The sequence below is a fragment of the Vulpes vulpes genome, chromosome 12, assembly GCF_048418805.1.
Source record: "Vulpes vulpes isolate BD-2025 chromosome 12, VulVul3, whole genome shotgun sequence".
Classification (NCBI taxonomy): Eukaryota; Metazoa; Chordata; class Mammalia; order Carnivora; family Canidae; genus Vulpes; species Vulpes vulpes.
Window position 1 is genome coordinate 77725366 of NC_132791.1, and position 13353 is coordinate 77738718.

General features: G+C 38.9%; 1 protein-coding gene across 19 annotated transcripts in view; it reads right to left on the reverse strand.

Annotated features, from left to right (window-relative positions):
* Positions 1 to 13353, reverse strand: part of CARMIL1 (capping protein regulator and myosin 1 linker 1) — a 314309-nt gene that overhangs the window by 88243 nt on the left and 212713 nt on the right. For all 19 annotated transcript variants that reach the window (XR_011995658.1, XR_011995657.1, XR_011995656.1 and 16 more), the window contains one exon: positions 6680 to 6778. Coding sequence is in view for 16 of the 19 variants with exons in the window: in XM_072728997.1 (XP_072585098.1) it covers positions 6680 to 6778 (99 nt within the window). In the remaining 3 variants the exon portion in view is untranslated. The remainder of the gene's footprint in view (positions 1 to 6679; positions 6779 to 13353) is intronic.

Here is a 13353-nt window from a genome sequence, read left to right on the forward strand (position 1 = left end):
CACCATCTGAGTAGCTCACTTCCTTCTAAGGAGATGTACTCTGTCATTCTTGAACACGATCTTCTTTGAGTCCTAATATGTCTTCCCATGTCCTTCCTACAGACCCATGGCTTCCCCTTGAGGCCACACTGAAAAATCAGTCACAGCCTCTTTTCTACGATATGGTCTTGCACATGCTTGAACACAGTTATCTCTTCTCCCCTAATCTGTTTTTCTTCAGGCTTCACAGCCCTAGCTCCTCTTGCCACTTTATTATGGTGACAGTCTTATGGTTTCCAACCCTCTCCCCACCCCAGGTCCCTTCTCTGAGTTGTCTCTTCCATCCTGGATGCTCATGAAATATACCCCCTCAATAAAACAAACTGGAACACAGGAGGAGGAAACTGGCAACATGAACAGGACCAGTGCCTTCCTTACTATAACAAGTTTACTTCCATTAATGTGGTACAGGTCGAATTGGCTTCTCTGGCAGCTAAATCATACCACCAACTCATGTCACTTGCTGATGACTACTCAGGCCTTTTCAAATGCACAGGGCTATAGAACCAAAGTTCAGAACTTAGAACTATTAGTAACAAATGCCATCTTTGGTTGCTCTCCACTTGTTATAACTGTTCCCCGTTCCAGCAAATACTGTATTTGCTGGTATTTTATATTCCTCCATGTCAATTTCTTTATCCAATTCAAGAGAAATATACTGAACACCTAAAACTGAATGATGAGATACGGTCCTGAGTAAGATATGCCTTTTGCTGCTAAGCAACTTAAAAGCGTAGAAGTAGAAAGAAATATTCACAGATAATTATAACACAAGATAAAAAGTGCTACATAATATAACATTTACAAGGGCACCACATTTTGTTCACCACTCAAACTCAGCTCCTTTTTTTCCCTACAATAGTGCCTACCACATGGCAGACCCTTATAAGTATGTATTCAGTGAGCACAGGAATGATACATTGTACAAGATTTCAGCCAAGGGAGGGATCCTATCTAGTTGAGGTTGAAGGTGGCTTTTCAACTGGGGCCTGAAAGATTTCTACAGATTGAGAAAATAGAAGGGACTTTCAAGCAAAAGAATAAACATAAGCTATGGCACAACCAGACACCTGCAATTCCTATTTTCTGATTAGGAACAGGGTACTTCACCATTTGCTTCAACGTGGATGGAACTGGAGGGTATTATGCTGAGTGAAATAAGTCAATCAGAGAAGGACAAACATTATATGTTCTCATTCATTTGGGGAATATAAATAATAGTGAAAGGGAATATAAGGGAAGGGAGAGGAAATGTGTGGGAAATATCAGAAAGGGAGACAGAACATAAAGGCTCCTAACTCTGGGAAATGAACTAGGGGTGGTGAAGGGGAGGAGGGCGGGGGGTGGGGGTGAATGGGTGATGGGCACTGAGGGGAGCACTTGACGGGATGAGCACTGGGTGTCATTCTGTATGTTGGCAAATTGAACACCAATAAAAAATAAATTTATTATTAAAAAAAAAGGAACAGGGTACTTTATTGTGGCAGAGAGGATTGGAAAGTTAGGCTAAGGCAACACAGGGTGAGACTCGGCCACATGGTCAGGAGCTGGAACTCGGTGTGGAAGGAAGCGGGCATCAGTCCCTGGCTCCTCCTACAGCTGTGAGGGTCTAACAACCCTCACTCTGTAGTAATCCTGGTGGCACAGCTTCCAATGCATAGGATATGGGGCATAGATAGCAAGAGGAGACATGGAAGGTGGATATAACAGTTCTCATAGCACTTGTAAAAGAAGAGGTACAAATGAATTGGTAAAAACACCTGAGCAAGAGGCTGGTGATGAAAATGGAAGGGAAAAACACTTAGAAGGTCAGCAGATGGGCACAGCAACCACTGGCTGGCAACAGCAAAGGAGACATCCAAGATGACCCTGAGGGTTCTATTCTCAGGGACTGATGATGCCACTGAGAGAAATGGTAAAATCAGGAGTTCTAATGGATAAGTTTTGTCTTAGTGATCCTGTATCTCAGAGCTGCTGAACAAGTGTTGACAAGATAAAACTTTCCAGAAAGAAACAGAGGGAGACCCCAGGAGTCCTCCACAGATGAGGTTGTGAAAATGTAAGAGTGGAAGAAACAGCTAAAGGAAATAAGCACTAAGTACAAAACTTAGGAAAAGGACTACATTTGGAAGATGAAGGGGTAAAGAGTCATGGAGAAAGGAAACAGATAAGACCAAAGAGCAGCAGAAAGATATTCAAAATGGCACACTGTCAATGAACCAAGCAATGAGACTTACCAAAGGTAAGGTAGTCAATCGTGACAATAATTGTGACAGTAAGAGGAAGAGCAGCAACAAACATTAACGGTTTACTGGTGACGGGTGAGTCAGGTACTTCCCATGCTTTATCCCAGTGAATCCTCCCAGCATCTTCAGAGTCATCTCCCCAGATTCACAGATGAAGAAAACAACACTTAGACAAGTTTAAGCATCTAACATCAATTCATACTACAGGGAAAGCAGAATCCATCCTTAAATCTGGGTCATCTACACTATCCTGTGTCCTCTCATTAACAGATGAAGAGGGAGTAAAAGGCTGGGGACCTGGGGAACAGGAGACCATGGAGAGAGCCATTTCAGTACAGATGGGGACACATGTGGAATAGTTATGAAGTGACAGGGTAGCAAAGAAGTCAAGAAGGCAAGTATCAAAACTACACACGAGAGGTGAGAAGACAATGTTTTGGGTAAACAGCTCCAGGCAATAAAATCACCTTCTCCCTTTTTTAAGTGGTCAGAAAACTTTAAGGGTGAGAAGAGTGGAGCTCAGCAAACTATAGGCAATGCAAGGCCTGTTTTAATTTTTTTTAATTTTTATCTTTTCAAAGTATATAAATTTTATGATTTCCACATTTAAAAAAAATCCATGTAGGAAAAAGGACTGGAAAGAAAGAAATTAAGACTGTGTGGGTGAGGGTATGTCTGGGCCTGTCTTTATAAATAAAGTGTTATTGGAAGAGCCACCTCACAGACTATGACAGCTTCTGCTCTCCAAGCAGAGCTGAGTAGTTGCAGTGGAGACCTCACAGGCTGCAAGGCCCGGAAATATTTACTATTTGTTTTTGTATTTTATATTTGTTTTTATCTGCTGACTCCTGATAAAGAGAGTTTATGAGAAGGAAAAGAACAGACTGAAAACAAAGGTTAGAGCACGGAGCCTTACAGAGGTCATTCCTACACAAAGAAACAATGTGCGCAGTTATGAGACATCACTGTTTCATCACAACATTTTAATACCTTTGGTGTCACCTGGGAATGATGCCTGGCTACATACCTGGCAGGGACATTAGTCACAGAGAGTCGATTATTTCTGTATTCAGATTTCTGGAAACTTCGACAAGAAGTTTCAGTAAGAAAGAGATAAATCTCTCTTAAAGTGACTAAAACGATTAAAGTCTAAAAACTGCTAATCATAACCTACTAAGAAATCTCCAAAGAGATAAAGGTGGCAATATACCTACTACATAATGATTAAAATAATTCAGACTGATGCCACCCATGCAGAATTAAACATCCACGCTACGCCTCCTGTGTACAATTTCCTCTGGGTTGAGGTGACGAAACTTACTTTTAAGGATTAGCATTAAAGGTTGCTGCAGTAATTTTTTTGGATGGGCAAAATGCCCTATGAACGAGGGGTAAAGTTGGAAGGATATTATATTAAGAAAAGCCTGCATTACAGCAGCTTATAAAGGAACCCAAGGCAAAGGTTCAGTGTAAGATTTTAGGCTCTCATTGCTTTAATGTTCACTACTAAAACCAAGAAGTAACAGTAAACTATAAAATACTAAGCTAATATTAGACCCTTGTGGGGAGAAAAAAAGGGGGGGGGTTTAAAGCATTAGTAAGGGCAAAATAATTTTTTTTTAATTTTAGAAGAAAATTTTCTTTCTTAAAACTCCCTGTTACTTCACTGATATTCATATAATTAATGTTTTTCTTTTTCTCAACATGTATCACCTTACTTTTTGTTTTATAAAGAGTTGTGTCTACTGTTAAGGTTTCAAAGAATACTGTGAAACATATGGGAATAAAACTTACCTAATCACACCACCTGAGCTAACCTTCATGAATATTTTGGTGAACACTCTTTCACAAACCTCTATACAGATCTATGCAGTCTTCCAGATAATTTTACCTACTTGGAATGTTATATGTGATGCTTTTATTATGGACACTTTTCTTTCATTCTCTTTTAGGAAAAAGCAACAACTGAGAATTAAATTGACATTTGCATGAGGTTAAGAAATGTGTAAACCATAAAAAAAAAAAATGGTCTCAAATGACAAGTCAGCTTCTCTCATCCTGCTAAAATAAATACTTTTGGAAACCTGTTGCTTTTTAAATTTTTCTCATGACTTCCATTTGAGATTTAAAATGTCTAAATTTAAACTTAGACTAACATTTGTATTTTTCTAACTAAGGATATTATTTTAATTCCAGGATGGTTAACTATATTTGTATTTTTTATTAAAGATGAATGATAAAAAAAGGTTGATTCCATAAAATAAAAACTAAAAATTTAGTGTACTAATACTCTCATCCAACTTTCTCCTTCTTCAATTCCTAATTTTAGTTAGTATCAATACTTTTTACATTATGATTTCTAACATTCACATTTTTTAATGTAACAATCCTTAGGTTTTCCCCTCTTGTCTTAGTTAATATTAAAATTTTGAACCTACTAAAATGCAGTTACATAATTTTGACTATGGGATCCATAGAGAAAGGAATGTAATCCTATGCAGCTTTTAACCCTGCAGCTCCAGGTAGACTGCCTAAAGCAACAATTTTGAAAAAGCTTTTCTTCAGCTTTTGACTTCAAGGATTTCCTTTCTGCTACAGTTTCTTATTTATATGTCATACTGTGTACTCTCTTATTTTTCATTGTTATGCTGGGGAATTTCCTCAAAGACCTTTTTGTGCAGAATGCCTGGGTGGCTCAGTGGTTAAGGTCTGCCTTTGGCTCAGGGCATGATCTCAGAGTCCTGGAATCGAGTCCCACATCGGGCTCCTTGCAGGGAGCCTGCTTTTCCCTCTACCTATGTCTCTGTGTCTCTCATGAATAAATAAATAAAATCATCTTTTTTTAAAAAAAAAAAAAAAGAACTTTTTGCACATACAGATTATTGGGGGTAAAATTTCTGCATTCATGACTGAACATATTTATAATCTGTCCCCCTATCTGTTTGACAAAGTGGCGAAGTAGAGAATTCATGGGCCAAAATAAGACCCCCACAGAACTTTGATAATATCACTTCATTTGCTTCCAGTAATTGGGATGGACGCTAAGAAATAGTTTTAGTTCCCAAGTAAGACAGCTTTTTGATTCTCTCTGGCACTCTTTAAGACTTTTTTTTCTTTCTTGTAGGTGTTCTGACCAGGACATGTCTAGGTGTAGCTCTTTGGTCCCTTCATTTGGATCAATTTCAGTGGGTCACATCAACCCCAAGATTTATATGAAATGGTATTCTACTGTTTTTTTCTTCTTTTATAGTCTGAAGTGCCTATCAGAAGGCTGTTGGTCAATTTGAATCTGGTCACCATTTTGACTTTTCTTTCATATTTTTCATCTTTTTACTGCATATTATAAAGATTTCTTTTACTTTTTCTTCTAGAGAAATAGCTTCATTTGTGCCCTATTAGTTTATGTTAAATTCTGTATTACAGTTTCCATATTTTTCAATAGTTAAACATTGTCTCTTGCTGTTTAGCAGCCTCTTCATATTTTGTGGATACAATACTACCTCAAGTCCCACTGACCTTACTAATTACAATATTTTTCAAAGTCTTTGGCTGTGCTCTGAATTAGCCGAGGTCAGATTTTTGGTTTATCTTGCTCTTTCCTTGACATATTATTTCCCCAAATATCTTATAATCCTTGGTTTGTGTTGATACTTTGGGAAGAAAATATTCCACATTTCTTTTATTATTATAATTCCTTTTTTCTTCTCTAACATTGGCTAGAGGGACGGGAAATAAAGTAAAAAAGAAAAACACTTTAGCGCGTGTTAATATTCAACAGATTATTTTCAATTTTTTTTTTTTATTTTGAGAGAGAGAGAGAGAGACAGGATGAAAGTGGGGACAGGTACAGGGAGGAGAGAAAGAATCTCAAGCTGGTTCCATGCTCAGCATGGAGCAGATGTGGGCATCAATCTCATGACTCGAGCCAAAATCAAGAGTCGGATGCTTATCTGACTGAGCCACCTCGATGCCCTAATATTCAACAAATTCTTAATTATTTCAAGGAATCTAGGAATTTGTTTCTATCTCACATGAGTGTGAAGGAGGAGAGATGGAAAGGAACACAATGTCCCCAAAGTAGCAAATCTGCTTACCCTCAGATCCTCTCATCTGTAATGATGGGTTCCTAATATTTGGATGGAAATCTAAAATATGTTTTACTGATAATCTTAAAAGGCACAAAATTATCAGCAATTAAAAGCACATTTTTAGCATTAGAATCAGCCTACATTTTCCACACTCTATATCTTCCCCCAAACTCTATTTCCTTTTGCCATTTTCAGAAACCAGTTCTTGTTATCCCATTGTGGATAATTCAAATGATAGAAATCCTGGGTCCTCTGCTCTGAAAAGTGTTCATTGTGACTAAGTAGGAGAGTACAGCGCCCTCTTACCTGCTGTGTGGTGCTGGTGACGATGCCCTGCTGGAGGCGGTAGGCCTGCTCTTGTAGGTATTTTCGGGTCTCATGATTCCGGAGAAGATAGTTTTCTATCTAAAAATCAAGCACATGGATCTCTCAAGAACACATTTCAACTCAGCAGAGGGTGAAGTGATAAGTGAAAGAGCCAGTTGCTGAACTTGAAACCAAAGCACTGATTCACATTCCTGCCTGTGCCTTGACCCCCTACAACACAGTAGACAGGAAGCTGGCTGTCACTGTGATGCACTCTTGGTGTTTGAGTTAGAGATGTAACCTGCAGGTAATGGGAGTATTTTTATGTGACTTGGTAGCTGACAAAGATAAGCAAGGGTTTATTGTCCATGTGGTTGGGGACCCAATTCAGTGACTCTCTGGTTTCTGGCCCACAATCACAATCTCTTGTCTCTTTAGCCACTCAGCAGTTCCAAAGCTAAATAAGTATCCCCAAGGCATATGGATGGCACCCTCTGAAACTCTCAGCCTTTAGGTGGGAGAATCCACCGGCACTAGGAAAACTCTATTTTAAAGGAAAAAAGGAGAAAATAAGTACAACATTTGAAGGCTACAAGCTTGGACAACTCAAAGACATATACTAGTTTCATTATTCCTGAGGTTTTCATATGGTCTGAAAAACAGGACTGACTTTAGCAAAAGCAGAGAAAATAAGAAAACAAATTTCCACAGAAAATAAGACCCCTTGAAGTTGCTTGACAGTATATTTTTTACACAAATAATCTCCAATTAAGAATTCAAACATACAAGTGATAACCAGATTGAAATGAAGTGTTTAAGAAGAATATGCAATGGGTATATACTGAATAACAAGTGCAGGGTTAACTACTGGGACTTATAGATATGTATGAAGATGCCTGCAAAGAATGATTTGATATTGGTAATTGCACCATCTGGGTTTTTTTTCCCTCCGTTGTTGTTTTCATGTGTTTTTAATAATACCACTTAACCATTTGGCTTTTGTCACTACAGTTCCCTGGTTAAGAACTTCTAATAGCTGTGAGGCTCTCAGTATTATTACATTTTCATTTTAATTTTCCATATGCTAAAATAACTACTACCTAACACCAATTAGGTACAATTAAAATACGGAGTATAATTACTATCATTCCTGGAAACCATAGAGCAGAACAAAACATACCTTTCTACTAAACGTAAATGAAAGAATTAAAAAAATAAAAAGATCCCTGAAATAAAACATCATTAAAGTGACACATTAAGACAATGACATTTTATTACATTAATTTTCTCTTGCTGCTTCCCGAAAAGTCATCTCTTTCCAAGGTGACATTAATATCGACAGCAAATGTTTTTGCCAAAAAAAAAAAAAAAAGATTCTTGCCTGAAACTGAAATATAACAGGCACAAACAGTGCCACTTAGCTTTGGGTACTTTTGCTTTGTGATTTGTCCTTTTACATTTGGACTTGGTTAAGCACTGGCTGGGGGCCAGTTGTGAGGGTAGCTTGTTTATTCAGTAGGCTCAGCTCATGTATAGGTCATGCACCCAAGACTGGTTCGTATGTTTCCAGACCTTCCCCAGGGACACCAATGGTGCTGGCACAGACTAAACCTAGAGGGAATTTTTTTAGAAAAAAAACAATATTCAAAGCACATTTCTAAAGCTAGTGCAAGGGGAAGAATGGATAATGTTTCAGTGTCTTTAATATCAACCACGGGCACATCATCCCAGAAATTATTTGTATCTTGGATTGGCAGGGTAAACCTTCCTTCCCTGCACCATTCCAGGCTGAGGACAAGAACCCACCTCCTACAGGTGGAGGACAGAGGGTCTAACTGAAGTCAGGACAGGGCCAAAAGTATCATCATGTTTGCCAGTCCCCCTGGCAGCAGTGACCTGGAAGGCCAGCTAGAATGCCTCCAGTCTCATTGCTGAAAACAGCACAGCACAAAAGGCAAAAAGACCTGCATTTCAATGTAGGACTCTAGTATATATATATATATATATATATATATATATATATATATATATATATATATATTCACACATATATATATTTTTTAGGAATCTAATATTTAAACAAATAAACAAACAACTTCTAAAGATCAAGTACAGAATCCCAATATTGATCTTTAGTAAAGTAGAAGACTGCGGCAGCCCGGGTGGCTCAGCGGTTTAGTGCCACCTTCAGCCCAGGGCCTGATCCTGGAGACCCAGGACTGAGTCCCATGTCAGGCTCCCTGCATGAAGCCTGCTTCTCCCTCTGCCTGTGTCTCTGCCTCTCTCTCTCTCTCTCTCTCTGTGTCTCTGCCTCTCTCTCTCTCTCTCTCTCTCTCTCTCTCTGTCTGTCTCTTATGAATAAATAAATAAATTGGTTTTTAAAAAAGTGAAAAAAAAAAGTGAGGGCATCCCTGGGTGGCTCAGGGGTTTAGCACCTGTCTTTGGCCCAGGGCATGATCCTCGAGTCCCGGGATCAAGTCCCACATCGGGCTCCCTGCATGGAGCCTGCTTCTCCATCTGCCTGTGTCTCTGCCTTTCTCTCTCTCTGTCTCTCTCTCTCTCTCTGTCTCTCATGAATAAATAAATAAAATCTTTAAAAAAAAAAAAAAGTGGAAAGTGTATTTCTTCCAGGAAATAGAATTCTGTTAACATGAAAACTTTAATATATGAGTAGAGTATTATAGAAAAAAATTATAAATATCAGCTCTGAAGTCACCAATTTTTCATTTTAGAAACCATACATTTTATAATTAATATATTTGCAAATGAGGCATTTCTTCTATTTTCCCCTCATTTTCTGCTCTCTCTGGTTTTAAGTATTGTATGTTATTGTGCTTTTCTCTCCTTCCTTAGTATGTTAACTACACTTCTTTTTAACTTTTTAATGGTTGCCCTACTATTTGCAATATACAACAATTTCAAGTCCACTTTCACAGAACACCATACCATTTTGCAAGTAATCCATGTTCCTTGTTAAGATAGCACTGTCAGGGCAGCCCCGGTGGCTCAGCAGTTTAGCGCCGCCTTCAGCCCGGGGAGTGATCCTGGAGACCTGAGATCCAGTCCCATGTCGGGCTTCCTGCGTGGAGCCTGCTTCTCCCTCTACCACCCCCGCCCCGTGTCTCTCATGAATAAATAAATAAAATTAAGAAAAATGTGTTAAAAAAAAAAAAGATAGCATTGTCAATTTCACCCTCTCTACCCTTGTAACATTGCTATCTTTATATGTCTTCATTTCCCCCTATTTATTTGAGAGAGAGAGAGAGAGAGAAACCGGGAGAGTAGGGGCAAGGGGAAGAAGAGAGAGGCAGAAGGAGAAGGAAACAGAGGCCCAAGCAGACTCTGTGCTGAGCATGGAGCCCAACACAGGACTCCATCTCACAATCCTGAGATCACAATCTGAGCCAAAATCAAGAGTCAACCAACTGTATCACTCAGATATCATCTTCTTTACTTTTGAAGAAAGAATTTGCTAAATACAGAATTCTAGGCTGCTGGATGTTTTTCTTTTGACACTTTAAATATTTCGCTCTACTTTCTTCTTGCTTGTATGACATATGACCCAAAGTCTGTTATAATTCTTACCCTTATTTCTCAATAAGTAAGGTGATTTTTTTCATCCTCCTTCTGGCTTCTTTCAAGATTTTTCCCTTGGTCTTTGGTTTTCTGCAGTTTGAATGTGATACGCCTACATGTAGATTTTTTGGGTATTTATCCTACTTGGTGTTCTCTGTGATTCTTTGATCTTTGATTTGGTGCCCACCACTGAATTTGGAAAATTCTCAGCCATTATTATTTCAACTATTTTTTTCTGTTCCCTTGTTTTTCTTCTCCCTCTGGCATTCCCACTGTACGGATGCTCTACCTTTTGTAAGTGTCCCACAGTTTGGAGATATTCTGTTGTTTTTGTCCTCCCTTCTTTTCTATTCTTTAAAAAAAAAAAAAACTATGTGAGAGAGAGAATGAGAGAGTAAGAGGTAGAAAGTGCATAAGCCAAAAAAAAAAAAAAGTACATAAGCCAAGGGAGGGGAAGAGGGAGAAACAGACTCCCCACTGAGCAGGGAGCCTGACATGAGGCTCAATCCCATGACCCTGAGATCATGACCTGAGCCAAAGACAGTTGTTTAACTGATCAAGCCACCCTCTTTGCTTTTCAATGGGAAGTTTCTACTGACCTATCCTCAGGCTCAAGGATTCTCCTTAGCTGTGTCAAGCCCACTGACAAACTCATAAAAGGCATTTTTCCTTTCTGTTATATTGTTTCTGATCTCTAGTATTTCCTTTTGATCTTTTTCTTAGAGTTTCTATCTTGTTGCTTACATTATCCATCTGTTCTTGCATGGTTTTTACTTTTTCCATGATAGCCCTTATTATACTAATCAGTTATTTAAATTCTGTCTGATAATTCTAAAATCTGTGTCATATCTGAGTCTGGTTGTGGTGTTTGCTTTGTCTCTTCATAATATGTGTGGGGTTTTTCCCCCTTGCCTTTTAGCATGTCTTATAATTTGTTGTTGTTGTTGTTGTCGTCGTCGTCGTTGAAAACTGGATATATTTCATAACAGAAACAGAGGTAGTGAGCCTTTTAGTGTGCAATTTTATGTTAATCTGGCTAGAAGCTGGGTTATGTTGAATGTCTAGAAATTAAAAAGATTTTAATTGTTTTTATCTCCTGGTTGCTTTCTAGGGATGGGGTTTCCCTAGAAATCCCTTCTTAAATACAGTGTCTTTGAACTTTGCTCAATTGTAATCCATTCTTCTTACACTTGATGTGTTAGTAAGGTGGTAAAGAGGGGAATAGTTCTATAAACTTATGATTAAATTTAGGGTTTTTAGTGGGCCTGAGTCCCTGGGCTTTGACCTACCAAAGTATTGCTTGGCTTCTTTTTTCTGTGAAACAGGAAGGCTGGGATTGTCTTCCACTAGGTCAGATAAGGTTCTGGTAGTATAGTTTCCCTTGAGTGTAAGCCTTGTTACAGACAACAGAATGCTCCAGGTGTATTTCAAAATGGTTACTTGTTCCCTTCCCCCTGCTGCTAAATCTAAAAAGATGAAAAATACATAGGCTCTGCCTTCAAGGAGTTCATAGTCACTGGAAGAAAAAAATATATATATGATTCAAGTAAGTCAAATGATGTCCTAAGGCCAGTGATATAGAAAAAGGGCAGGAAATTCTGAGAACATGAGAGGATATTTTTCCTGTGGTAACTTGGTAAGGCTCTTGGAGGTGAAGCCCAGGAGAGGGTCAGGGCCTCACTAAGACTAGATTTCTAGGAGCTTTTAACTCTTAATCCAGTCTACACTAAGCCTCCAGTAATTCTTCAATTCCTGTGTAAGCATTTCTCTGAGCTAGTGGCTCCATTAGCTTCTGCCGCTGGTGAGTCCATCTCAGCTTTGATTCACTGTGATTCTCTGTAATCCCATGTGGCCAGTTTCCAAAGGGTGACAGTCTGCTTTGCTTTTGTTTCAAATCTCTGGTGGATCTAAGAAGTCACCAATTTTCTGTTTGTTCAGCTTTTCTCTTGTGAAGATAGGCGCAACGAGTGCCAAACCCTTGACCTGTCAAATCTAAACCCTGAAACCTGGGGTCTCTAGGATATGTCTTTTATTAAAAGTTGCTAATATTCTTTGGGAAAATATAAAGATGTCTAACATTTTTACGATGCTTATGTTTTGTGCTTGGCAAACTTTTTTTTCACATACACTAACTGGTTTTGCTCCATGGGCATCACAGGTAAATTACTTGGGTCATCCTGTCCTTCAGTTTTCTTATGTGCAAAATGGGGGTATAACAAACCTGTCTCATGGATTTATTTTAGAGATTACCAATGTTAATTTATTTACAGCATTTATAATAGTGTCAGGCACCCAGCATGAACTGTATGTTAAGTGTCAGCTAAACATAGATACTGTCTAACTGTATGTTAAAGATTTTATTTATTTATTCATGAGAGACACAGAGAGAGCCAAAGGTACACACAGGCAGAGGGAAAAGCAGGCTCCCTGTGGGGATCCTGATGTGGGACTTGATCCTGGAACTCCAAGATCATGCCCTGAGCCAAAGGAAGACACTAAACCTATGAGTCACCCAGGCATCCCTAACTGTATGTTTTATATAGATGAAGAAACCAAGGTTCAGAAAATTTAAGTAACTTATGAAAATTATAAAGCTGAAAAAAGTTTGATTTAGTCAGATCCTTTTTTTTTTAAGATTTTATTTATTTATTTGAGAGAGAGAACACACTCAGGAGGAGAGGCACAGAGAGAAGCACACTTCCCACAGAGTAGGGAGCCCAACACGGAGCTCCATCCTAGGTCCCTGAGACCATGACCTGAGTCGAAGGCACACACTTAAGTGACTGAGCCCCCCAGATGCCCCTAGTCAGATCTTCTGATACAAATCTTGGATGATTTCTGTTGGCACATCACAGCTTTCCCTTCCCCCATCCCCTACCTTATTCCCTTTTATTCAACAAAGTCTAAGAAGTATCCAAGCATGCATGCCAATTACTGTGCTACTGCTAAAAATCTAAAAAGGTGAAAAATACACAGGCGCTGCCTTCAAGGGGTTCACAGTCACTGGAGAAAAAAAAAATAGGGAGTCAGGTGACTCATACGATGTCCCAAGGCCAGTGACTGAGACAGGCACAGGAAATTCTGAGAAGATTACCTAC